At 38.5% G+C, this 25,052-nt stretch overlaps 1 protein-coding gene across 1 annotated transcript; it reads right to left on the bottom strand.

Annotated features, from left to right (window-relative positions):
- Positions 1–654: 654 nt before the first annotated feature.
- Positions 655–24,514, bottom strand: HDAC2 (histone deacetylase 2). The gene is made up of 14 exons (XM_080389736.1): positions 24,328–24,514; positions 16,938–17,050; positions 16,351–16,468; positions 15,332–15,406; positions 14,899–15,037; positions 12,756–12,897; positions 9,022–9,114; positions 8,808–8,916; positions 7,229–7,369; positions 5,237–5,345; positions 3,040–3,170; positions 2,031–2,186; positions 1,244–1,301; positions 655–1,035 (listed from the first exon to the last, which is right to left on the bottom strand). The coding sequence occupies exons 1-14, from the start codon at positions 24,377–24,379 to the stop codon at positions 1,005–1,007; spliced, it is 1,467 nt and encodes a 488-aa protein (XP_080245862.1). The 5' UTR covers positions 24,380–24,514; the 3' UTR covers positions 655–1,004.
- Between the last annotated feature and the right edge of the window lie 538 nt (positions 24,515–25,052).

Genomic DNA, 25,052 nt, shown 5'->3' with positions numbered 1-25,052 from the left:
GCATTTCATTAAATGTCAACCTGTAAGACATCTGTTGTCAGTTGAGAAAGAAAAAAAAAAAAAAAAAAAAAAAGGAATGTGTACACTCAGGTCTCTGTTTCAACTCAGGCACTAGAACTAAGTCATGAATCATAGAGACTGGCAGGCAGCAAACCCCTTTCTTTTTATGGGGGATGAAGTTTTATGTTGCTCAATGCTGTAAAAAATTGGAACGGGTAGTAAGCTAAATCCAAACCACTTCCTCTCTTGCAAGCTTTAAAAGATGACCATACACAGATTTCATGAACAGCAAATGACTTAGTCTTTTGAGTAATTCTGATGGTGGAAAAGGTTCTTGAACAGTACAAGGCATGTGACTGTAGAGTTTTAAACCTTTACATTAAAACATGAGTTCATAAAACCACTGTATCCCAACATCTCTTCACCCATTTATTCAGCCTGTTCAAATGTCACATTCCTATTCCCATACACCTGTTTGCACCCCACGCAGAAGCCACTGAAATGTGTGGAGTTGATGAAAGCAACACAGTTCAACTTGAGTGTCTGCCAGCTGCCTGATTAAATCCACTAGCTATTCATAGATATGTAAGTCAGCTTGATTTAGATGGAGTTTTTCCCTCTTTGTAGATCAATGATGGACAAAAGACAACCAAGTACAATTTTTTTTTTTTTAATAAAGATAAAATTACAAAAAAGGTAAAATCAGCTCAGGAAAGGCAAATTACTTTAATAGATCAGTTTAGACATTTAACATAATAACTCACATCCATTTTTAAATACTATTACATAAAGCATGGTGAAGAAAGGAATTTCTGCCTCATAATTAGAAAACTCACAATACAACTTGCCAAAAACCAGAACAAAGCCGTTTGAAAATAAATACGGTCCATGCCAAATAGTACAAAATGAAATCAGCAGTCTCTCTCAATACGAAAACTTTTCTTCTTTTAGGTATTCTCCAACTCTAGTACTATGTTCTGCAACTGATGAGAGGCTATCTTTGTTCAAGGATTGCTGAGCTGTTCTGATTTTGCTCTGTACAAAGGCAAAAATAAACATTAAGGTGTTTCATTTTTTCAATTAACTGTTTTAGAAATGCAGTTTTTAATTACAACTGTCGTAAGTCTAAAATATTTAGTATTATGAGGAATTGAAAGTGATCTCTAAAGAATTTAAAATATTATAAAGTACTGATTTAAGAAATACTCTTCAAAAAGGTGACATTCATTATTAATTACTTTACCCTTTGGTGTCTGTCTTTTCACCACTGCTGTCCTTGGATTTATCCTCCTCCTTAACATCTGAAAATTAACAAGATTTTAAATATATCAAAAGATGCATGAAAACCTTAAATTACCTCAGAAGAAAAAAGCATGACCAAGTTATATTTTTTTGTATATAGTCTTACCAGGGGTAACTAACTTTTAAAATAAGTGACAGGTTACATATTAACATACAGTGTTGAATGCATCCATGCAGAGGAGTGATCTGGGCACAACACAGTGATCCAAAATACCTCAAGGCAAGGTCTCTCCTGACCGGCCATAATGATGGAATGAAGTTATGAGACCTGGATTTCCCCTGAGCTCCTTGTAGTAGTCTTGTAGCCCTAAGACGTAGCCTGGTCTTGGAAAAGTCAAGAGTGCTTGGACCCCAGAACTCTATCCAGGCTCTGTTTCAGAGAAAACTAGTTGGCTCACCCCACAAAAGCAAACAGAACAAATGTCTAACATATTTAAAGCCAGAACCCCTTTTCATCCCCGTTTTCATTAAGCTATGCAAATCCCTGGCTCTAAGATTTCAAGCTTGTGGGGAAGCAACAATAACCCTTGGCTGAAAATACTATTCTAGTGTGAACAGCTGTATCTTGAAACAGATTAATTTAAAATAGATGCTTTAAATATGAAGGGGGGGGGGGGGAATCCATCATCTCAACAACTGATTAACTGTTAACAGAAAATGCATTTTTCTCCTGGCAGAATTGACATTTGCATTCTAAAATATAGGATGAAATCACACCAGAGTCCTACCTGCTTTTTTGTCCTCAGTCTCTTTTTTGTCCTCCTCTATCCTGGCCTTCTTTGCTCCTTTCTTATGATCTGCAACATTTCGTCGTCCACCTTCCCCTTCATCTTCAGAATCTGAAAATTCTTCATCGCAGGCTATGCGCTTATCAGATGCTCGAACTAGGATTCAGAGTTATAAAATTAACTGAGCATAAAGTCCAACTAAAAGAGGCCTAATAAAAAAGAACTATTAAGTTAAGCATGAGTAGTAATGTACTATAATTATTTAATGCTGATGAACTAAATTATGGGTAAAAATACTATCTTCCAAGATACTCTGTGACTCTCACCATGACTTCTGGAAACAGCTTTACAGAGAGACAGGGTAAGGGTGGGATTATTTTAACATGTGTCACATGAATTTCAAATACCGGAAACTAAATCACAGGAGAAAACATTACGGTTTCAACAGTTAAAAAATGAATAGTGCACCAATAAAAGATTATAGAATTATTCCAATCACCATCAAAAAAGGTTAAATGTAGCAGGAAACTCTTAGCTATAACAACTCATTGACCATACAAAGGCTAACAGTAATAAAGTGAAGGGTAGTGTTGCAAGTATGGAAAACCTCTCTCTCTCAATAAAAAAGCAAATAAGAGTCTTTGAAAACACAGTATCTCACTTTACGTCAAGGGAGAACATAACTTTTTTTTGTGAATAGCAGAAGACAGAAGCTAAGTCCTGTATTCCTTTAGTTAGAATTCATCTGAGACTCCTGGAGTATCTGTTTTAGATTTGAAATAGCTAGAGTGGTCTTTCAGCACTTCTTTAGACCCTTTTAACAGGTTCAGATTTGTGCACAGATACCATCTTAAGAACAGCAAAACTGGCAGACCAGTAGCAACTTTTTTTTACTCTGGAAACAAATTCACCAGTCTTCCAGTACTACACTGCTAGGACTAAGGTTCTAACATTTAAATCTAAAAAGACTCTACTTGGACATGCTCTATCTTAAACAGATATTTCTCACTAGAAATCCGTTTGTCTGGATCTTCTCCATCCTCATCTCCACTGTCTTCATGAACAGCATCTTCAGGAATGGCCTGCATCTGTACACCAGGTGCATGAGGTAACATGCGCAAGTTTTCAAATAAGCGTTGCCTGCAAGTAACAGACCAGGGAAGTTATTACTACACAGAAGTAGCACTTACTTGGATTTTGTATTAAATACTGAAAATTCTGCATTCAAAGTTAACTTTTCCATCCCTAACAGATCATTAGTATCCACACTGTACTTGACCATCATTTTCTTTGAACTAGTTTTTAAACACTTATTTCAATCAACTTCAATCTTCAAGTCCCCACAGAGTCAGCACAAGTATGGCCCACTTGAGCTGAATGGAGTGACAGTATTACTCTGTTTATAATAAGTTGGAGTATCAAGTTGGATAATAAACTATCCTCTAGGTTCTTAGAGATAAAGTCAGACACCTAAAGCATGAAGACTTCCCAACTGCGTGCAACAATGTTGTCAGCGTCAAAAGCAATCTACCTGGTTAAGATTCCTTAGTGGCTGTTTCAGGGAGAACAGAGAGAAGTTCTCTCCTGTTTAAGCAACCTGATGCAATGGACTCCACACTCCAAAGCACCACATGCAGGAACAGGAAGGACACTGCACATATTCTTGAGATTCAAAACTATCGTTTCAAAGAAGTCCAAACAGAGAGAAAGGTTTGGCAAGCAAACATCAGCATTTGTAACAACTATCTTTGTATCCTTCTGCACAATTTAAAAAGCTAAAGCGCAACTGGTGCTTTTTTGGAATCCTTACAGTCTTTGCCTCTGTTCAAACCAGATGATCTGGCAAAGCAGTTTTGACAGTCCAGGTAGTCCCCTAAAGCTAGGTCTCTAGGAAAGCATACAACTAACTGAAGGAGGATCCTCTGAAATGATGGGTCGTTGGTCTTCCTGTGGGTTCTAATATGGGGATGCGAGATTGCACCTCTGTCAGCAGAAATCACACAATCTGTGCCCAGGGATGTGTTAAAAGAGCAAGTAAGTTTTGCAGCCTAATAGTACCACAGAAGCTCAACAATACAAAATATACAGCAATCAGCCTGGCAGATGACCAGCTGGAGCACTGTGCTACTACAGAGAAATTCTGTGGAATTAAATCAATGCAAAATAGGTGGTTTTTTTTCCCCTGTCACACATTATTAAAAACTAAATCACTTTGATTTGATTGTGTTTTATATATTTGTATTATGAACACCAATCACAGTCTATACAACAACCACTTCAAAAATTAGTATTTTAACTTCTCTGGTGAATTTTGCAATTTGACAGTTTTACAGGTTACAGCAGTACTGGCAAACTTATACAGCTAGTTTCACAGCTATTTTTAGTAACCAAATGAATTCCTGTGCACTGTTAGCAGCCTGTTAAACTTGGGGCAGGAGTGGGGGTTTAATCCTTTTAAACCCAGAACAAGAACAAGCCAGAGTAAGCAGAGTGTACTTCAGGCTAACCAATTATCTCTTATCAGTCGAGTACAGAATTGATTGTATGCATCCATTACTCCATCCCTGAAGTAAAGTACTTGTTTACAATCAAAACTTCAGGATGTGAGGTGGAATAAACTAAGCATCAAAAGTGCAGATAAAAAACACACACCTGCTTATAGCTTGGCAATGAACACTTCTCAAAGGTGGATTTGTCAAACTGCAGTCACTCAATTGCCTGCACACATATTCACTATCTTTCCACAATTTTGGATGTCCAAGCTCACATGTGACTTTTTATTTTTACAGCTGACAGCCACAAAGAATGACAATCTCAGTTCATGTTTAGACATGGAGCTGAGAATTAGAAATCTTAATCATTACAGCATACCAGCTTATTTCCTGGTGGGATAAACTTTCTTCAAAATTAGAATGGGAAGCCAAGTAAAACAGTCATCTCGTTGGTTGCTGGAAAAAGTAAAAATCCAAGCTGGGTCTTAATTTTCGTATTTATAGTCACAGGACTTCATATGCATACATACTGTTTGTAGAAACAGACTTCTAAAAAGTCCTTTTTCTTTCAGAAATGAAAACCATGTCAAATTTATTCAGTACTTATTTTTTATATATATATATATATGTATAACAGAGAAAGACATACAATTAAACCTCTGGAGAAATGTGATCCACATGACCTACTTGATAGATAAGGCAATCACTACTTACTTGATCTTCTCCATATATTCTGGTGTATTCTGATTAGTCATATTTGAAGGACTAATATGAAGCTTGAAGTCTGGTCCGAAATACTCAAAGTAGTCATTGTATGGCAACTCTATAAATTGAAACACAAAAGACAACTTTGTGACCCACCCAGAAAAGACTGTAAACTTTATAAATACAACAGCAGTTTTGAAAAGATTTTAGTTACAGAACTACCAAAACTGAAGCATTCACGTGAGCAATACTTAAGTACTGCCTGAACTGTCTGTTTTTCCTCTAAATTATTTATCAGATGAACTTAAATTTGCTGGTAAAATACAAAAAGCAGGAACAAGTTCTACTTTAATCATGTTAGAACACACACTGGTACAATATAAGTTAATAAATCTGGCAAAATAATTAAAAATGCTACTTCTGCAGAATAGAGAAGATCAACTGACAATTTCTTACAGCTGTTTTCAAAGTTAGTCCAGTTTGAAAGGTTTAAGTGAGCCATTCAAAATATTCCTTTAGTAAAACATATAATACGTTTTACTAGGCCGAAGATCACAGCTAGTTCAATACCCATGGCAAGTGCTGTGAAGTAGTTCACTGATGCCCATATCTGTCTGTTCCCTCCTTCCTCCACTATTTGTATTTTCACAGATAATGGTCCCCTGACTGGGACATCTAATCACCAAAATGAAGTTGATGGAGACTTCATACCCAGGAAAACAGTACCATTTTATATTGAATCTCATATATGACACTATCTTCCCAGATAAAGTAGCAGAAATCTAAAAAACATAGAACCCTTAAGAAACAAGACACTGAAATCCACTTCTAATTGAACCCTTTGTCTTGTTTCTTCATTTATGATTATTACAGGATAATTGTTCAGTGGATAGAAAGGAGACAGGAAGATTAAGTTGCTATTTCAACATTTAGAAATGCACTGTTATTTTTTGAAACAGATTAAAGATGACAATGACCCACAAAGTTGAGAGGAATGTTAAAAAATTAATAATCCCCCAAACTTCATATATATCCCTTGAATTGGACGTGCTAATGGAAAAAAAGGTCTCAAGGTAAGGAAGTATTACTGTCTCTTCAAAAGCTTTGGCTGACAAAGAGTATATATTGAGATGCAAGATGGAAAATATACATCTTGAAAGGTATTGTGCAATTATTCTTTTCTAACTGACAGCAGCGTTCCACTGTAGTCACACAGAAACACTGAATCCAGCAAGAGATACACAAATAGCAAAAGGTTATCACCAAAAGTGCCTGATGTGCAACAAATCAGTCCAAATACCAATTTTATAAGAAGGCATTCCAAAAACATGTCCAGAAGAATATTTGGAGAGAAGTAACGTGCAGGATCTTTGGGGATGTTCCTCAGAGAGATTACTTCACTATTCAACTATTCAAAAGAAGTGTACCATTGGGTTTTTTTAATTTGTTTTTTTAAGATAGCTTGTATAGCCAAAATTGAGTGAAATGGAGGAGTGAAAGTCATATACTTGCACAGTTACTTTTAAGCCATAGACACAATGAAGAAACAGTTGTTTTACTGTGTAAACTGGACACTTGCATGCTCATTTGTTTCTTATTACTACCATTCTGTGGTGACCAACTTATACAGGTCTATGTACAAAAAGCAGGTCTTTTGTTACAAGCAAAATGCAGTATATATACTGTCATACTGATGACATTCATATTAAAAATAGTTAAAAGCAAGGTTCCACAAGTTCTACATGTTTTGAGTTTTCCAAAAAAGTGATCCAATCATTTAAAGCTTTTGCTAAGGCATAAAAAAAAGCACTTCAAATGCTTAAGTTTATTTAGTGCATAAGCTACTGAAAATTTCTTGGTTAAATCATAACAATAACTTTCTACATAGTTTATTCTAAACTGATGCATTACAGTTAGCTATGGAAATATTTGCTCTCTGTTCCCTTAAGCCCTCCCATGATTACTTCTTAAAAGAATATTAATTTGGGTATTAACATTTACCATTAGGAATTTCACAGTCTAAGGCAACAGCAGTTTCGTATGTCCAGCATCGAGCAACATTACGAATCGTATATCCTCCTCCTCCTAACATCAGCAATGGCAAGTTAAAAGTCTTTACAACTTCCACACATTTCGCATGACCTGTCAAACACAAAAAGAGTTGACAGTATATGCAAAGTATCTATAAAACAGAAAAATATATAATGAACTATTTATTCAGATATACGCAGTGACACTTATCAAGTAAAACTGAATTGTTTCACGTAAACCAGAACTGCCTCCCCCTAGAGCTAAGCACAACTTCACAAGAAGTCAAGACCTACAGATTAGAAATGTACAAAACACACTGAACTTATCCACCCCAGTATTCAGAGGCTTTGCATGATGGTCTATGGCTGCTGTTCTGAAATGATCTTGGTATGTTTAGTGTTTTGTCTTTTCATAACAGATGTCAATACATAGTGACAAATCCAGGGACAATTTCTCAGTCAAATACAACAGGGGAAGGAGGGAAAATAGTAAGTCAGTACTCGGTCCTTTCTATTTCTAAATTTGAACCTGTATTTAAGGTTGCTAAGTCTTGCTTACAGAGTGAACTGGTGCCAAGACAGTACACACTCCAGGGAGATACAGCATACTGAAAGGCATCTGTAGGAGGTAGCAGCTCTCTTGGTTTCCAAGATATGTAAGATGGAAAAAAATCTGAGCTGTATGGGCAACTGAAGTAGCTTTGCCACCTGGTGCAAATCAAGAAAAGAACCCTGAAACACTGCAGACCCAACATATACTATACTGCATTTTGTCACCTACAAAACTAATTGCCTCATTAAGAAAACACAAAAACAAGAAAACCCAGAACATGAATGATTCAAACAGGCTGAATTCAAGGCTTAGCAAAATGTCAACACACATTTCATCACTTAATAACACTTAATAAAAATAAATAATAATAATTAAAAATTAATAGCAGCAATATTTATGTTGCTTGCTGAATTAGCCCAATTTTAAGAATCACACTTTTGGGTAGAAATGTAAACAATACTAAAATAAATTAATTATTTAAAAGTTAAATAAAAATGAATGTTACCATGAGGCTCAGTGTAACAAGCACCACTAAAAATTTAACAATGCAGTGAGTATTTTCATTTCAGTAATACCTATTTTACACCCAACAAGGAGTTTGATGTTTACTATCTGTAGTCATACCACGTGAACCACTGGTTTTGTTATTTGCCCATTACAGTAAGTGTTGCAGTAGGATGACTGTTGTCATCCTGTCATTCCAAAACATTGCTTTAAAGCTACAGAAAGCCTGTGCATAGAAGAAAGGGAATCACTCGAGTGGCTAGGAAGAACATGGAAACCCAAGCTTAACTTTTTTAGATGGACAGAAAGAAAGAGGCAACTTCTGGGTTTCTTTTGGCCACCCCCACATAGCAAAGAGGTGATTAATCATAGTTACGAACAAAATCTTTGTTCCTCCAGTCTGCATCATGCAAGTGTCTTGAAAAATAGTATGAAGGGTAGAGGTTTCTATTAAATAAAAAGTTAGACAACAAACAAACACTTTTCTGCTTACCTTTAACAGTAAGATTAAAGCACCCCAGCCTGTCACCAGACAGTGAATCTGCTCCACACTGTAATACCACAGCACTGGGCTGGTACATCTCCATTACTTTGGATATAATCTATAATCAAACAGTAAGTTGTTAATTCACATTATGAAAAGAAATCCACAAAATGAAGCTAGTATCTTTCCAGAGAGCTTAAAAAAATTAAAAAAAAGTACTCACTGGTTTGAATATCTGTCCATATGATTCATCATCTATACCATCCCTCATTGGAAAGTTGACGGCGTAGTATTTGCCTTTTCCAGCACCAATGTCCTGTAAGCAAAGATGACAATTGCTTCATTACCAATACAGAAGACATGATGGTATCATGGAAAAAACCCACACAAGTCTGCTAAGCTATTTTGTACCAGTATTCACGTCTGCGAGGGAAAAGAGGTGAACTACCTTATTTGATTCCCACTCTCCCATAAAATCATTTGAGTGTAGGAGCTGTACCAAGACTAAATTCGCAGTAAATACACTTGATTTTTTCTTAATTAAAAGACAAAACCTAACTGATCAGTTTAACCTGGTAAAAGCAGTTAAGCAAAAACAAGCAAGAAAACCAAGAGCAGCAAGGTGATAGGCATTTTTTTTGGTGCTGTACAGAAGACCTGAACTTAAGAAGGTTTTTAAAAACTTATTCTTTACTCCAAACATAGGATGAACTAGCTACAGCAAAAGGAAAAGAAAATCAACTACAGGCCACTTACAGGCGCTCTTGAAAAAACCCAAGACACTTAAACAAAAAAAACCCTGTAACTTGCAGATTATTCTCAGTTCCATCAGGTGACAAGGCAGGAAGCACAGTAGTCAATCTTACCAGCTTTCCTAGACAACATATGTATTAAAAGAAAAAACTCTGCAAAGAAATCAAATTAATAAACCCTGAATCCATCCACTTCTGTTCTGATGATCAGCTTAAAACCTAAAGATCCCTGCCTGCCACACATTCCCATCTCTTCCCTTTAGCTCATCAGCAAGACAGGCAGAAACTGATCCAGTTTACAGAGCAGTTCTCTGCCACTAATAAAAGTGCAGTAGGGAAGACAATAAGATTTAACCTGTTTGGGTTTGACTATAAACTATTATCAAACATCAGCTCTGCAGAAAGAGCACACTTCAGGTCCAATATAGTTGAAAAACTGCAAGTCACCAGTAGGATGGCCCAGCAATACAAAGATTGAACTCCTCAACACTACCTATTGGAAAGAGCAGACTTTTTCCTCTTCCTGAACAAAACCTCCTTAGCAGTGAATGCAACAGTAATGTGTCACTTCCAGTAACAAACTTTTATTGTGGGGTGGGGGGAAGACACAGATGGACATGGAGATGGGACAAATGGCCCAATGCAGCATAGACACCATGCTAACAGCTGACTTTTTTTTTTTTTTGTTACAGCACATTATTAAAATTTCATAGTATTGCAAGATGAGTGACACTGAAGACCCCTGCTGAACTCAGCTCTGGCTGACTGGAGGGATGACAATTACCCAGAAATCCCCAAAATCTCCCCTCCCTAGACTTTTAGATGCTGATTTTTCTCAGGTGATAAAGCCTTTTCTTCCAAAATTTTTTTTTTTTAATAATTTAAAAAATCATTAAATCAATCTCAGAACACAGTAAAGCCAAATGTTCACACAATTTCCAACTAAACTGGGTAATTGCACTGGTTATAAACACTAAAGAAACAATATAACATTCTGCTAGCTGCCCATTCATCAACGGATCAAATTTCCTTACAGAACCTGGGCCTCTAGGTAGCACTACTCTCAACTGACCTATCTACGCATATGTAAGACAAGATTAGTGCTATCATGTAAGATGCGTAGAAAGTCAACTTACTAAGGACACTGAAAGTTCAAACTGCACAATACCTTCAGTAGAAAATGGATGACTGCAGCTGAACTAGACAACCTCCACCAGACACAACTACACTGATGGAGCTGCAATCACAAAACCATCAGCTGATGCATGATTTGTTCCTGCATCAAATAAGTGGTAACCTGATCAGTAAACGAGATCAGCTAACTAAAGAATTACAGAAACAAGCTTGAATGGAGCCCACTGACAAAAACAAAGACAAGATTTGGCTGTTAAAGTTGACGTAAGTAACCAGTAATGGCAGGCAGATCAAGTTGAACAGAGGCCAGCAGTACAATACCAGTCTCCAGGAGGAATGTTGACTTTTCAGAGAATTAGTTCTCCCTTTAGTTCAATTAGCTTTGCAAGCTCTGGAGATAGGAAAAAGCTATTTTTTTTTCCTATGGGGGCATAATTGCAATAAAGCCTGCTGTATGCAGACAATGCTCATTTCAAAATACTAGCTAGCAGCACAGAATAAAAGTTACCATGCCTGAGGTACTGTTTGTCACTGACACTGTGTTAAAAACATCGCAATAACATACAATATTCTTCTATTTATTTCAACTGCGTTATCTTTAAATTCTTTGTCCTGGGTGTGGTGAGGTGAAGAGTCCATAAACTTCCCTGTCAACGGGACGTGCCGTTTCTAAAACCCCAAGATATCTAACCCTTCAAAAAAAAATTTCTAGCTAAATTCAGTAACAACAGCTTGTCATTATAAACATCCTGATCTGAGCTGCTTTTTGTTTGAAACAGCACTACCACCTTGTGGCCACTCAAGTTAAATCACATGGATAAAAACTGCCTTATCCGATTTCTACCTCAATCAATTTAGAACGCAATTTAACAGAATCTAATAACCATAATAACATTCAGCTCCAACAACCAAACTGAAATGAATGCTTAGCACTCCACTGATTTAAAGCTCAACTTTCATTTACTCCTGTGCCCTCTGGGTATCATCAGCACACTGGGGAGCACATATTTCAGGAACATTAGTAGAAACACAAATATCCACATCTCTTGAATCAATTTAAAGATAGTAGTAAAAGTGTGTATTCTTCCCCAATGCAGCATTTTTGTAGGTCAACTTTTCAGAAGTGTTTACAATTTTTTAAAAAATTACTAACTGTACTAATGTACAAACTTGCTAATACCAGAGAAGTGACTTATCCTGGAAGTGCCTCTGATGAATAGGTTTCATGCAAGAGTTTGAAACTAGGAATATAATACTTAATACTTGAAACACTCTTTCAAATTGTGAAATGGAACAATCTCCTGTTCTAACAGACAAGAGTCTTACACAAGGAACAGCTAACTTACTTAAAATCAATATGAAGGGCCAGGAAAATTGGTTTCTATTCTCAGCTTTGCTAGAGACCTTACAACAACTTAAATGATAATTCTTCACAGGCTAATGCTCCCTCCCTCAAGCTAGCTATAAGACTCAGTGCACAATTGTCTGTGGGGCATGCTAAAGTTCTTCAGCAGTAGGCATTATGAGAATTCAAAACACACTTTATGACATAAGAAATATTACAAAACCAATCCAACTGTATTACTAGCGAACAGAACTGTAAATTCAAGTTGCAACCGAGGCTTTGTGACTATTAACACACTGGCACAAAGTTACTCTAAGATCTGAAGTAAGTTTTGAAGCCATGTGATCTCCAAACAGCTACTTCTTGTACATTCGCAGAACTGAAACGTACAGATAATTGATAAATACACCACTCTGTCTTCCTAGAGACATTTCCAAAAATCTCAGTGAACTAAGATGACTACACATTTAAACTAAAATTTTGGAAAATATATCCAAAAGTAAAGGCGTTGATTTCATGTAGAAGTGAATCATCTACTTCCTCACCATCCTATATTTTTTTCCTAAGGTTCTTCAATGAATCTATTGCTTTAGACTATGTATTTCCTGAAAACTTACTGCTGTATATTATTACTGGACATAGTTATTGTCACCTAGTACTAACTACCTACAAGGAAGAGATTAAGAGGCAATTTATCACCTAATGAAATTTCATGGTCAACCTTACCCTAAGATCCCCTGTGCCTGGAAAATATTCACCATACTTATGGAATGACACTGTCATGACACGGTCTGTGGTATAAAATGCTTCTTCAACACCATCACCATGATGGATATCAATATCAATATACAACACTCTTTGGTGGTACCTAGGAAAAAAAATATGAGAAACCATTGTCTGTTATGTTCATAATATACTGACTCCTAACAAGGAAAAACCTAATGAAAAAACCCCAAGCAAACACCAAAATCCAGGATTATGATAATTTTTATGATTTTGGTCGAAGTGATCATATGCTCTTACAATTCTCAGCAGTCTAGATAATAATGAAAATGTTTATCTTCATCATTTAAGTATGTAATTTATTTAGTAATTGTTCCAAGTTATCTCACTTCACAGAAGCTGTACCTTGTGTTTCTGTTGACACCACTTTCTGCTCTCCACATCTGTTGAACTTGCCCCTTTCACAGGGCTTTTCTTTCTGCCTTCTCAATAGTTACCCCACACAGTCTGCACTGAAACATCTCTTAGGCACTATGCTGTTTGAAGCGTGCACAGGAGCAGCAATAACCCACGTTCCATAAGCCCGCAAAAACCCCACACTTCTTTTCTATCGACTTTTCTTCTTCACTTCTGCAGCCTGTCAAGATGGGCACTTATCTCCAAGCGTATCACACTATTAACAAGAAATTATTACACTACTGCTCAGCATTTCCTTAAACACTGCCAATTTCAGCTCAGTTTGAGATGGATAAAGAAATTAGTTGTTTGAAGAATCAGAGTGTTGGAAACAACAGTAAGTATCCCTTATGTTCTTCAGTAACAAATGAAGTCTTATCAACATCAGAAGACACATTTTCATCATGCTTTGCATAGTGCTACAGAATGTGAGTCTCAGCAGCCATAATTTCAGGTGGACTTGGATTTTTCGCTGAATAAGACACTGAATAGGACGTTCTTATGGTTACATATTCTATAACTATTTGAAAGTTTCCTTCTTTCACACACACATTAAGCTAAAAAATTCAAGACAAGACCACAGTAAACCACACTACTTTTCTTAGACTGCAGAGTCAGATCCTGAATATATGGTGTACATTAAAATGAATGTCTCAATATGTTAATATTAACTACTTGTCAGTGTCTTTAGAAACTTTTTCCATCTTTAAAAAACACTTCCAGATTACAGCTGCTTCACCCATCCCTCACCAGCAGACTCAGCTATTCCATTCACAAGAGTTAAACACCTAGAATACTTTTGTAATAAATGAGATTTATGTGTTATTACAAGGGATACAGTCCCCTGAAGCAGTGCAAGTAACAGCCAGGATTTGAAATTTTAGTGAAGCATTACTGCTTGAAGTTAATGATATTATCACTTTTTCATTACTCCTCTCATTTTTTATTTTGCAGTCACAGCAGCACAGCTGTTATGTCACTGTTATGAATAAATAATGAAATTTATTCATGTAACAATCCAAGGAAGCTTGGTGCATGATCTTCCCTGAATATTCCTGTTTGGTTTAGTAATGATAGGAAACAAACAGGTATACTGAGAAACCAAACTGGTGTACTATTATTGTGAGCATGACGACTGCCCCAAGGGTCAGGGCAGTGCTCCATCTAGCCCACTATTCCCATGAGAGGAGATTAATGTTTACAGAAAGCATGTGAACCTGTACATTTTCTGAAGTTTGCTACCCAAGCACTTCCCCACCACCTAGAATTACAGCATATGGCTTTTTACAGGGGCCATCATTGCTTGGATCCTTAACATCCATTTACAGACCTCTTGTTCATGATTATGTCCAATTTCTTTTCTGAATCTGTTGTTGCTATCTGCTTCCTTCAGCCTCCTGTAGGAGCAAGTTCCAGAAGTTCACTATCCTCTGTGTAAAGATGTACTTCTAAATACTGTTTTAAACCTATCTGCTATTAGTTACCTTTTCAGCTTGCCTGTATTTTAGTTCAAACTTTTTGCTGAAGCCAAACCGGGCAGAGCTTGGTGCTTTCTTGATCAAAACTGTACGAGTTCAACAAGGGTTATGAAAACTCACTGAAATAATAATTACAATCCGTATCTCCAAACATTTAAATACGTGAATTTGACACTTTCTACAATTTTATCTTGTTCCCATCATAAACTTACTTCAGTAATTCAAGGATGGCAAGCACAATATCATTGACATAACAGAAACCAGATGCTTCCGATTTCTTGGCATGGTGAAGTCCTCCAGCCCAATTAACAGCCATGTCTGTCTGTTGTCTGTTCAATTTTACTGCCCCAGCTGTAAAAAGACACAGACAAAAATGAAAGGAAATACAGTCAGATAAGCCTTTAAATCTGTTCCGTGAAATAGTATCTTAACTTCTAAATAAGTTGATTCTGGATCTCACCTCTTACCAGTACTGAGATACTAAATGTATCTTATATTTGACAAGCCTGTAACTGATATATGGTTCTTATTTCTTAATAAAAACAACTTATATTTGCTTCAGTTTTACATATACTATCTAAGTTTTAAGTTGCTGACATAAACATAATAAAACTACACAATAGCTGGCAAACAACCTATACTTACCAACAGAGCCTCCTGTTGACAGCTGACAAAACTCAAACAGGCCATCAAATACAGGACAATCTTCTCCAACATTAACTGCGTGAGAAATGCATTACTTTTCAAAAACACCATTCCAACAGCATTGCTATATGAACAGATAATACTTACAGATGCAATACATAGTTCATTCAGCATTTTAACCACTAGCCACCCCACCCCTCACCTCATTTTTGTCAGGCTACGTTTTAAATCCTAAAAACAAAATAGTCTTTATAAAAAAAAAAAATAGTTCAGAGTCATCTTAGATTAAGTTTCCATGGGAAGTTTGTCTCCCCATTAACAAGAAGTTAGATCATTTTTAGATTTTTGAAGAAGTGCTGATTAACATAGGCCATGTTAAGAAATGCACAATTACTTGAAAAAATAATTTGCTGAGAATAAGGAAGTTACAATACTGCCTTTTCAATCGATATAATAGCTATCAAATTGCATTCCTAACAGTACTTTGAGCCTATTCCTATAATTAAATAAATGAGTTAACAGAAAGGATAAACAGTGCATAATGTACAGTTTTTACTATCTCCCTCCAAGAGGCATGAGTAACTCCTTTTCTTGACTTAAACACATTTTCACACATTGATTTTTACTTCTCTACTCTTCTAAAAGCCATTCTTTTTCAGAAAGATTTTGCACTAGGAGAGATTTTAAGATACTTTTGCAAACAGCTCACAACTAAAGTTTATTCTATACACTAAGTCTACAGAAAGTATTATTTCACACCTAGAACACAACCTGTGATAAGGAAGGCAAAAATCCTTCCATAAGCTTAAAGAACAGTATTGCCAAAATGGCTGCTTTCAATAGAAAAGTCCCAAAATCAGTGTAGCTAAAGGCAGGCCCAAGTTACTCTTATTATAGTCTGTCTCTAACACACTCACACCATTAAGCCACGTTCATACCTCTGTACTAGTGATTACTTAAACAATGCTAATAACCATCAAAGCATGTACACATAGATTTAGCCTGATGTTGACACTTACATCTCTGCATTTGCTTGCTGTACTCAGACATATTGTCAGGCCTTATTGATCGGAGAAATTTGATGTATTCATCACTATGGTACTTGGTCATTTCCTCAGCAGTAGCTTTGTGGGGTCTCTGATAACAAGAACAAGTTATAGAAATAATCAGAGTGATCTGCAAAGTTAGGTAACAATTTGCTAAAACAGACAACTAAAGAAATCTCATCTACTTCGAAGGGAGAACAGTTAAAACTGATAGTAGAGGTGTTTTACATAATGTAAGGGCTACTCTATTGTTAGTCTACAACTTGATTAATTTTTTGTGCAGTTACTCCAGTGTCACCCCGATGTTCCCTCAACACCCCCACCCTCCCAGTCACAAAAATACTGATGAAAATTCTCTACTGGGGCTCTACCTCACTTGTTCCAGAGATGGACAGCAATCTGAAGTCCTTACCACTCATAAAATACTACTTCACTTCTAAGAGAGGTCTGAATACACTGTTTAAGTATTTTCTATTTCCACTTCTACTCATTTATTTGTGTGAGAACACTTGAAGCCCTTTAAAAATAACTGCAGTGGACATTCCATTGCTTATACTCACATAAATTTCCATTTTTCTGTATAAGCCATAATTTAGCAGCAAGTTGTGGGTCATTCGGATCCTATGAGGCTTCATTGGATGCCCTTGTCCATAGTAATAGTTTCCGATATCACCTGTCAATGTTGCACAAATGAATAGCTATTCATATTGCAAAACTTTTCATTGCTACTTAAAAGAATCATTCTCAGAAGGTAAGCAAGCAGGTATGATTCCAGAAAAAAAAAACCAACAAAAAACCAAAAAAAACCCAACAGATAAAGGGACTACTGTCTATTTCAAAAAGGCCATGAGGAAAACAAATTGTCCATAAAACGTATGTCAAAAGCAAAGGACAAAAACGAGGCCAAATCTAACACCTTTACCACAAGCAGACAGTAGTGGGGGAGCAAAGATGCCTACAAGACATGGTTTCAAATCAAGAGTGAAGAAAACAGTGGGCCAGAACTGAAGAATAAATGGGAAACAACCAGAATTAAGAAGGGAGTAGAAACTACTGATGACATAGCCACATTATACCACAACAGAGACTGTAGTAAAGCCTAACACTTTGCAGAAGCTGATTTTAAGATACTGCCCTCAGCCTGCCCTTAACCACTAACCCTAGCAGTTAACATTCCAGAAGTTAGCTTCAAATCCATTGCTGCAAACACACTCATAAAAATTCCCCAGACACTTGCTGCTAGAGGTCCACAGTACCTTAACAGAACCCTGTAATCCAGACTAGCCCGTCTTTGTCAAATTGGAGAGCAACTAGATACACAACTAAGATAACAAATTTGACAGTCATTTCCATAAAAAGAATGGCTGCTATCATGGGCTAATAAGCTTTGTCCCCAGCTCAGGTATTGTTAGAACATACATGCCTCCACTTTGAACACTGACATTCCCGAGACACAAACCATTTTAAACAGAACTAGCAATCCATGTGTTTCCGGAAACATAGACAAGCCTATAACGTATGTCCAGTTGTCAATGGCTTTCAGCTGGAGAACTCCATAACAACTATCTGCAGTAGCACCTCTTTTCTTTTTGACCAAATTTCCTGGTAGGATTAGTGAACTTTACCTTATTGAATTTTTTACTTTTCTTTCACATCCTCCAACATGCTTTGCCTTGTTCACTGGGAATGAAAGAAATGCTATTTTCACAATGTCATACTATTTTACAAATGTTGTTAGTCAGACACAAGGAGCACCACTACAAAACAGCTTTAGTTTCATCTCTTTAATATGAGAAAGGGAAAACGTCAGCTTGCAGTAGCATCACAAACCACCAAGAAAAGCAAGCATTACATTAAGATTCTAAGTCTCAAAGCATTCTAAAATCCAGCTTTCAAAGTGACAAGGAGAGTAAGGACACTTAGGAAAACAGATATAATGTAAGATGGAGTTATCTAGGAAAAGAAAAAAAATTGCTTAACACCTAGCTCTTAGCCATCCCACAACAACTGAAATACCAAGTTTTAGTGTTAAGAACTTTTAAGAACTTGGACCTACTCCCACCCCAGGTACTGAAATGGAAGATTAGCATTTCCTTCAGTTACTAAGACTTGGAGTCATTATGGAGTACTTACAGATACTTACTGCAAGCCCGCAGTTTTGGTCACATGCAGGTCAAGAGCAAAAGTTATTAAGAGTATGACCACACTCCTTTCTGCCAGCAAAAACATTTCCAAGAGTTTTACAGAATGGTGCCTTACAAATAATGACTAGAAGATGGAAACCAACCATCTATCAGCCCTAATTTGCTTTATGAAGTTACTGTTAAGCCCCAGATTTACAAAGCTTCAAGCTAGTAGAGTTTAACATTTTACAATTTTTAAGACAACAGTGACTTTCAGTAACGTGATGCTTTTAAGGAAACTTCATTTCAAATGCATTTGTGGCTTAAAGAATATGTATTTATGTATTTCATGCTTTCTTTTTAAACAGGTCATTTCAATGTTAAACTACTCAGCTTGTATAGTCATCACTGACACTTTACTCAGAATACTGATGAACAAGGAAACAGACAATTAAGAATGATTTTCTATCTCACGTATAATGTAAGATTTGTTATTTTCCCTTATGTAAAAAAACCAACCATTAACAAGCTTTCCAAATATATTTGCAACATATCCTTTGATATACTGCAATTAATCCATTAAACATTCAAAATTAAGCATATTCTACATACCATAGACTGCAGTGTACACTTAAACTAAAAATATAAATCAATCAATAAATTAAACATATCTTTTAACTTTCGTTTTAGTTTCTACCAAAAAGGAGAACTTTTAAAAGAATTGGCAAGTTGGTAAATTTGATGGAAGCTTATTTAATCCAACAAAAGATCTGTGGGTGACTATCTGGCAGAAGAATATTGATTCTTTCATATTACAGGTCAGTAGTAATGACTAACAATAGATAGCAATATAATATACTTTAGTAACAGGCAATACCATTTACATCTTTCATGTCTTAGCATCACCAACAAAAAAGGGTTTTGGCATTAGTCTCCAAAAAAAAAAAATTTCAAATGAAGGGACAAAAAGCCCATTAAGTTTCAAGAGACTGTCGTGATATCTATGTTGGCAGAGGTAGGGAAGGAAACAGTACGCAAGAGGTTCCTCTTTCTTCATTAGCACCTTGATTTGCTGCCAACATCACATCACAAAAGGGACTCACCTTGGAGACATCATCCTGTGGTGAAGGCAAAAGTGTCAGAATCCTGTCTCTCCTCCTTTATTCATTGAAGGAAAAGGTGCCTTTCTTGGTACAAACACTTCATCCACTGATCCTGAAACCTGTGTCACTCCTTCATATATCGCAGCCTTACTTGAGTACTTTGGGGAGAAAAGCAAGGTGTACCAAGAGCTAGTGTGTGCAGGGATGGGACACCTCCCTCACTGATGGAGCTAAAAAGCTCTGCATGTAATGCCAGACTAACTCTGACTAGAGCACATGTATATACAGAGTGGGTACAGCGAGGCCAAGTGTACAAGACTAGTATTGCAGATAGTATGAATGCTTCATGCTAAACTTGTAAATACAAATGCAAAAATCATACAGAAGTGTTACGAGCATATCTGGTATCCCTTACCAGTGTGGGTGCACATGGAAAGTGCAAAAGAAAAAAACATAACTGAAAGATGAAGCAGAGGGAAAAAATTGCAAAGTAGCATATGCAGAAAGTTGGCAAATCTATGAATTGTTCACAGCAAGGCTTCAAAGACTGAAATTTAGTGTTTTATAGCTCACATTGAGAGGTAACAACATAATCTCCAAAAAATTGAGTCCTTACATAAAAAGAGATGAACCAAGTGCCAATTTAATACTAGCATTAGTTTACTGTCCTGCACTGTTCAGCATGTGATGCAAAATGTGGCAATACCAACGAATGACCAGAAGACCTACATGAAAATTAAGCTGTTACACTGTCATGTTCTGGGTTCACACAAGAACAATATTACTTCTTAATTCATACAAGTTACTCACCTACATTCTGAAGAGAGCTACCAAATAAAAATAAATCCACAGGATTCCTTTGATGAATATAAATTTTAGACACTTCTCTATCTGAGACTTCAGCAAGGTCTACAGATGTTAAATATTCTAATATACAGAAAATTACAAGAGGCTACAGGACCTAAAGGAATTTCAATTACATCTAACAAACATACCCAACTAACAAAAGCTGCTATGTCTCCAAAAAAGTGCATCTCTTTAGTTACTAAGATACATAGAAAAATAACACCTTTAAATTAACCCATTACAAAAGTCTTAAAAGCCTGAACAAAGAAGCAAGATATGACACTTTTTTGATACTTTGTAACTTGTAAGTTACATTACTGTGTAATTTTGATACAGATAAATTAAGTTAATTGACTAAATATCCCTGCTTACTTTAAGTACAGTTACCATGAAATCATGAGGTGTTTCAGAACTGCACTAAGTGCAGAAACTTAACCGCTACAATGGAAACCACATTTTTTAAAATAAATAAATTTTAAGGGCAGTAGTTACATTTGGATTGACTTCTGCAATACTAACAAGTCAACTCACGGAAAGGTGAATGTAAAAAAGAACAATGCCTGAACAGTCCAATAGTTATTCAAACAGGCCAAAAATTACTGCACTAGCATCTCAAGGCTTGGGGGTTTTGGTCTAGTTTTTAAAATTAGGCAGCAGAAGACTAGCAAAGGTCTGACTTTTGAGCCCTGAGCATAGGTTGGACACCACCACTGTGTTTGGAAGCCACTGCACAAAGCATAGAGGCATTTCCGTTAAACAGTTTAAGTCCATTCTACCTGCAGATGTAAGCCTTAACTAGAAGTGCTCATGTTTGAATATAGTAGCATACTGGTCCATCAAAACAAGTTTACTCTCATCTTTACGGGTGTAACCAATCACATTCTGATGCAGATCTCTCAAATTTTTCATGAAGGTAGAGCCTTTTGAACACCCACATTAAATTATGCACAAGCAGCAATCTAAACAATACTGCTAGTGCACTGGCATGGAATAAATACACTTATGAATTCTAACCATGCTAGCTGCTGTGTAATTCTCCAGAACTGTACTTTGCTGTACAGGAACACAGAACTGGAAAAGACTATATGGGTGCTGTCCTCCATACTATGGGTAACTACAACACATCTGTTTTCAAAGAGGCCACTGAACTACCTGAGCCACATGCTGCAAGACTGTGGCAACAACCTGAAGATGCATGGCAAGAGGCTAAAGTAAAAGCTACAATATCCTTCCATACATGGTTCTAAGCAGTGAGGAACAGACTTTGCTAAGCTGTGGCCATACATATTTTTTATAAATGCTTCTAGTCTTTATATATTTCAGATAGGACAACTAAAGTATTTTAATTTGTACATTTTATATTTTTCCGTTGTCACACTGGCTCAAATTTAAACAAAATTCCTGACCTGAGCACACTCAAAAGCAATGCAAATTCTGCAAACTGTATGTAGCTGAGAGCCTATTACAAGCAAAAAAAGAAATCTACCCAATGTTTATTGGTTCCAGGTACAGTGTGAAGGCTATTAAAACTGTTAATTGACAGAAAACAACAACAAGATACACTGAGAAATCTGGGTAAGTGACATGCTAATTTAAAAAGGCAACTTTAGATCACAATCACACCAAGTTTCACAAAAGGCATGTGGGAATTTATTGTGTCTCAGAAGATGTGTATATATGCTTCTAGTACTTTTCCACAATTTTTAATGTATACTTTTTTAAAAGATGGTCATTTATTTCAGTTATGACATCCTTGGAGATATACTGCTATCTCAGTTGTGTGCCTGACATCCTTGGAGATATACTGCTATCTCAGTTGTGTGCCTGAGGTATCTCTACTTGTTGTTTTTGGATTGTTTAAGGCTTTGAACACTCCCTTTGCTTTGATTCAAGACTTTGCTGGTACAACATAGTTACAAAATACTCAGAATTATCAGATGAACCACACATTAGCATTAGAAATATTCACTGGGGGTATAACTCTAAAATTTCTTCTAACTCCTCTATTTACAAAAGAAGTGTAAGACAACTGTTGGCTTTGGCAATAAAGAATAAATAATACATCAAAAACATTCCAATAATTTGTTACATGGAAAGCACTCTTCTAAACTCACTTTTACAACAGATACTCTTTTTCTCTACATTATTGTTAACTGCATTTATCCTAGTCTACATATTCAAGCAAGATATGAGCTACAACTGCTTTAAGTCGCCATTATCCTGCCACCTCCAAACTTCCTCCTTCTCCAGCTTCTCCCCTCTCTTCACTAGCAGTTTTTTGGCTGTCAAGGGAGTCTGATACTAGCACCAAAAAGTACCAAAATGCAGGGATAACAGAAAAACTGAAGATATCTATGTTTAGTAAACTACAGCCACTTGATTTTATTAAAAAAAAAAAACAAACACCACCAACATACTGATTAAAAGAAACAAAACCATGAAAACGTTTGCAGATAAAAAGCTTCTAAACTATCACTGCAGTCTTCCTTTCAACAAGGTGAAAAATGATTCCTCTTCCCTAGGAGGAGTAAAATCCCAGCCTCACCAAAATTATCCCTAACAGGGGCCTCCTTTCCCCTTTAGGCTGAACAAAGAACCAGAGCTAGCAACAAAGAGAAGGGGGCGGCAACCACCACTCTGCCTCCTCTAGTGTGGTAAAGAAACCAAGACAGGCCCCACAAGATCTGCCATTTCTAAAGAATGGTAGATTTGTTACAGCAAGAGACAGCTTTGATATCTTAGTGGGTTTAGCCATTCGTCTTCATTTTCAAAATGGTGAAAACACCATAGCGCTACAGCCGAACAGCCTCAACCTCCATCTCCTGGCTACTACCAATACCAGTCTCAGATGCCAAATTAAAGGATTGTTGTAACAGGAGACAATTTTAAAAAAGGAATAAATAAAAAAAATTAAAATCTCTTAACTAACCTGACCAACGAGTTTACCCTCTCAGTACAAGAAAGGAAAAACAAATGCAAACTCAAGAAGAAAATTAAAAGTTCTCGCTGCTGTGGCCAGAGAGAACCACAAACAAGTTACTGCAAATAGCAGAAACCAGCACAAGCTTCATGTACTTTTTCGACATGACTGACAATGTAGATCACAAGTCACCGTGTCCTCATCAGAGAAGTCTGCAAACTTAGAAGGCCTGCAAGCAACTCAAATTTCACTATTATTAAACACCCACGCACGCAACTTTCGTGTTTTGCTAGAAGAGAGGCTCGCGGAAGCCAAACCCCCGCCCTGATGCATGTTCCCTTGGGGGGGGGCAGAGTCCCCTGCCCCCTTCGCACACCCGGTCTCCGCAGGAAAGGCAGGGGAAGGCCTCAGAGCAAGAATCACCAGGTGCCGAAGCTACACATGGCCTAGACTTTTTTTGCAGGGGAGGAGCTAGACACGGCAGCGACTCCAACGCCTCTACGCTTAGCGGATAAAGGGGAGTGTCTCAACTTTTTTTTTTTTTTTTTTTTTTTTTTTGAGAGGGGGGAAACAATAGACCAGCGTTCACCGCCAGGCCCGACAGCCGCTCCGCGGCAGGCCAGGCAGTTCACGCACCTCGCCCGGCTCCAGCCCCCCCGCCTCCCAAACTCCCGCCGCCCCTTCCCGCTCGCCCGGCGGCCCGCGGGGCTCAGCCCCACGGCGGGGGGCGAGTGCGCAGGGCCGATGGCGGGAGCGGGGCGCGGCGGCGCAGGTGGAGGCGGCGGGGACGCCCGGTCGGGGCCACCACGGAGCCGGGAGCGGGGCTCGTTCCGCGGGTGAGGGGGCGCCCACAATAGCGGGGGACGGGGTCAGGCCGCCCCAGGCGCCCGTTCCAGGAGCTCCCCCCACTCACACACACACACACACACACGCGCGCTCCCGCGCCGGCCGCGCTCACCGTCATAATAGTAGCAGACTTTCTTCTTGCCGCCGCCCTGACTGTACGCCATAGGGCCGCCGCGCCGGGGCCGAGGGGAGGGAGCGGGAGGCCGAGGCGAGCGCCGAGCCGGCACGGAGGGAGGGAGGGGGCGGGAGAAGGCGGACGCGGGAGAGCGGGAACTCGCGACGCCGGGCCGCGGGCAGCGCGAGCGGGCCCAACCATCGGCAGTGGGAGGGGGGAGCAACCGGGGCGCGCCCAATCCGCTGCCGCCGGGGGAGGCAAGGCAGAGAATGTGCCGGAGAGGACGTGTGCGGGTGAGCGCGGGGTCTCGCCTGATTGTCCCCGCCCTTGTCGCTTAAGCACATATAAAGTCAGGGAAGGAGCCAGCGACGAGTCCCCATAAGCGAATTCTTGGAGGAAGCGCCTCCATCGCCAACCCGCTCGCCGGGCAGTGGTACGGCCCGGCAGCGGGCGTCCGGCTTTCTCCCCGCCCCTCAAGCGGAGCCGTGGTGGCGCATGCGCGGAGGGGCCGCCCGCCCCGTCCGGCGCCGTGCCGGCAGGGCACCGCACGGCGGCCCAGGCAGGGGGCGGGAATCCCTTCAGCACCGGCCGGCCGCCGTGCCCGGACCCAGCGGGCCCTTCCCCTGCTCCGCGCTGAGGGTCGCGGCGACTCCCCTCAGCCACCCGCCGCGACCGGCCGGGGCCGCTTCCCGCCGCGGCTGGGCCGGCGCTTCCCCTCGGGC

Source organism: Falco punctatus (assembly GCF_963210335.1).
Source record: "Falco punctatus genome assembly, chromosome: 5".
In the NCBI taxonomy this organism is placed as follows: Eukaryota; Metazoa; Chordata; class Aves; order Falconiformes; family Falconidae; genus Falco; species Falco punctatus.
This window is presented reverse-complemented; position numbering and strand designations above follow the sequence as displayed.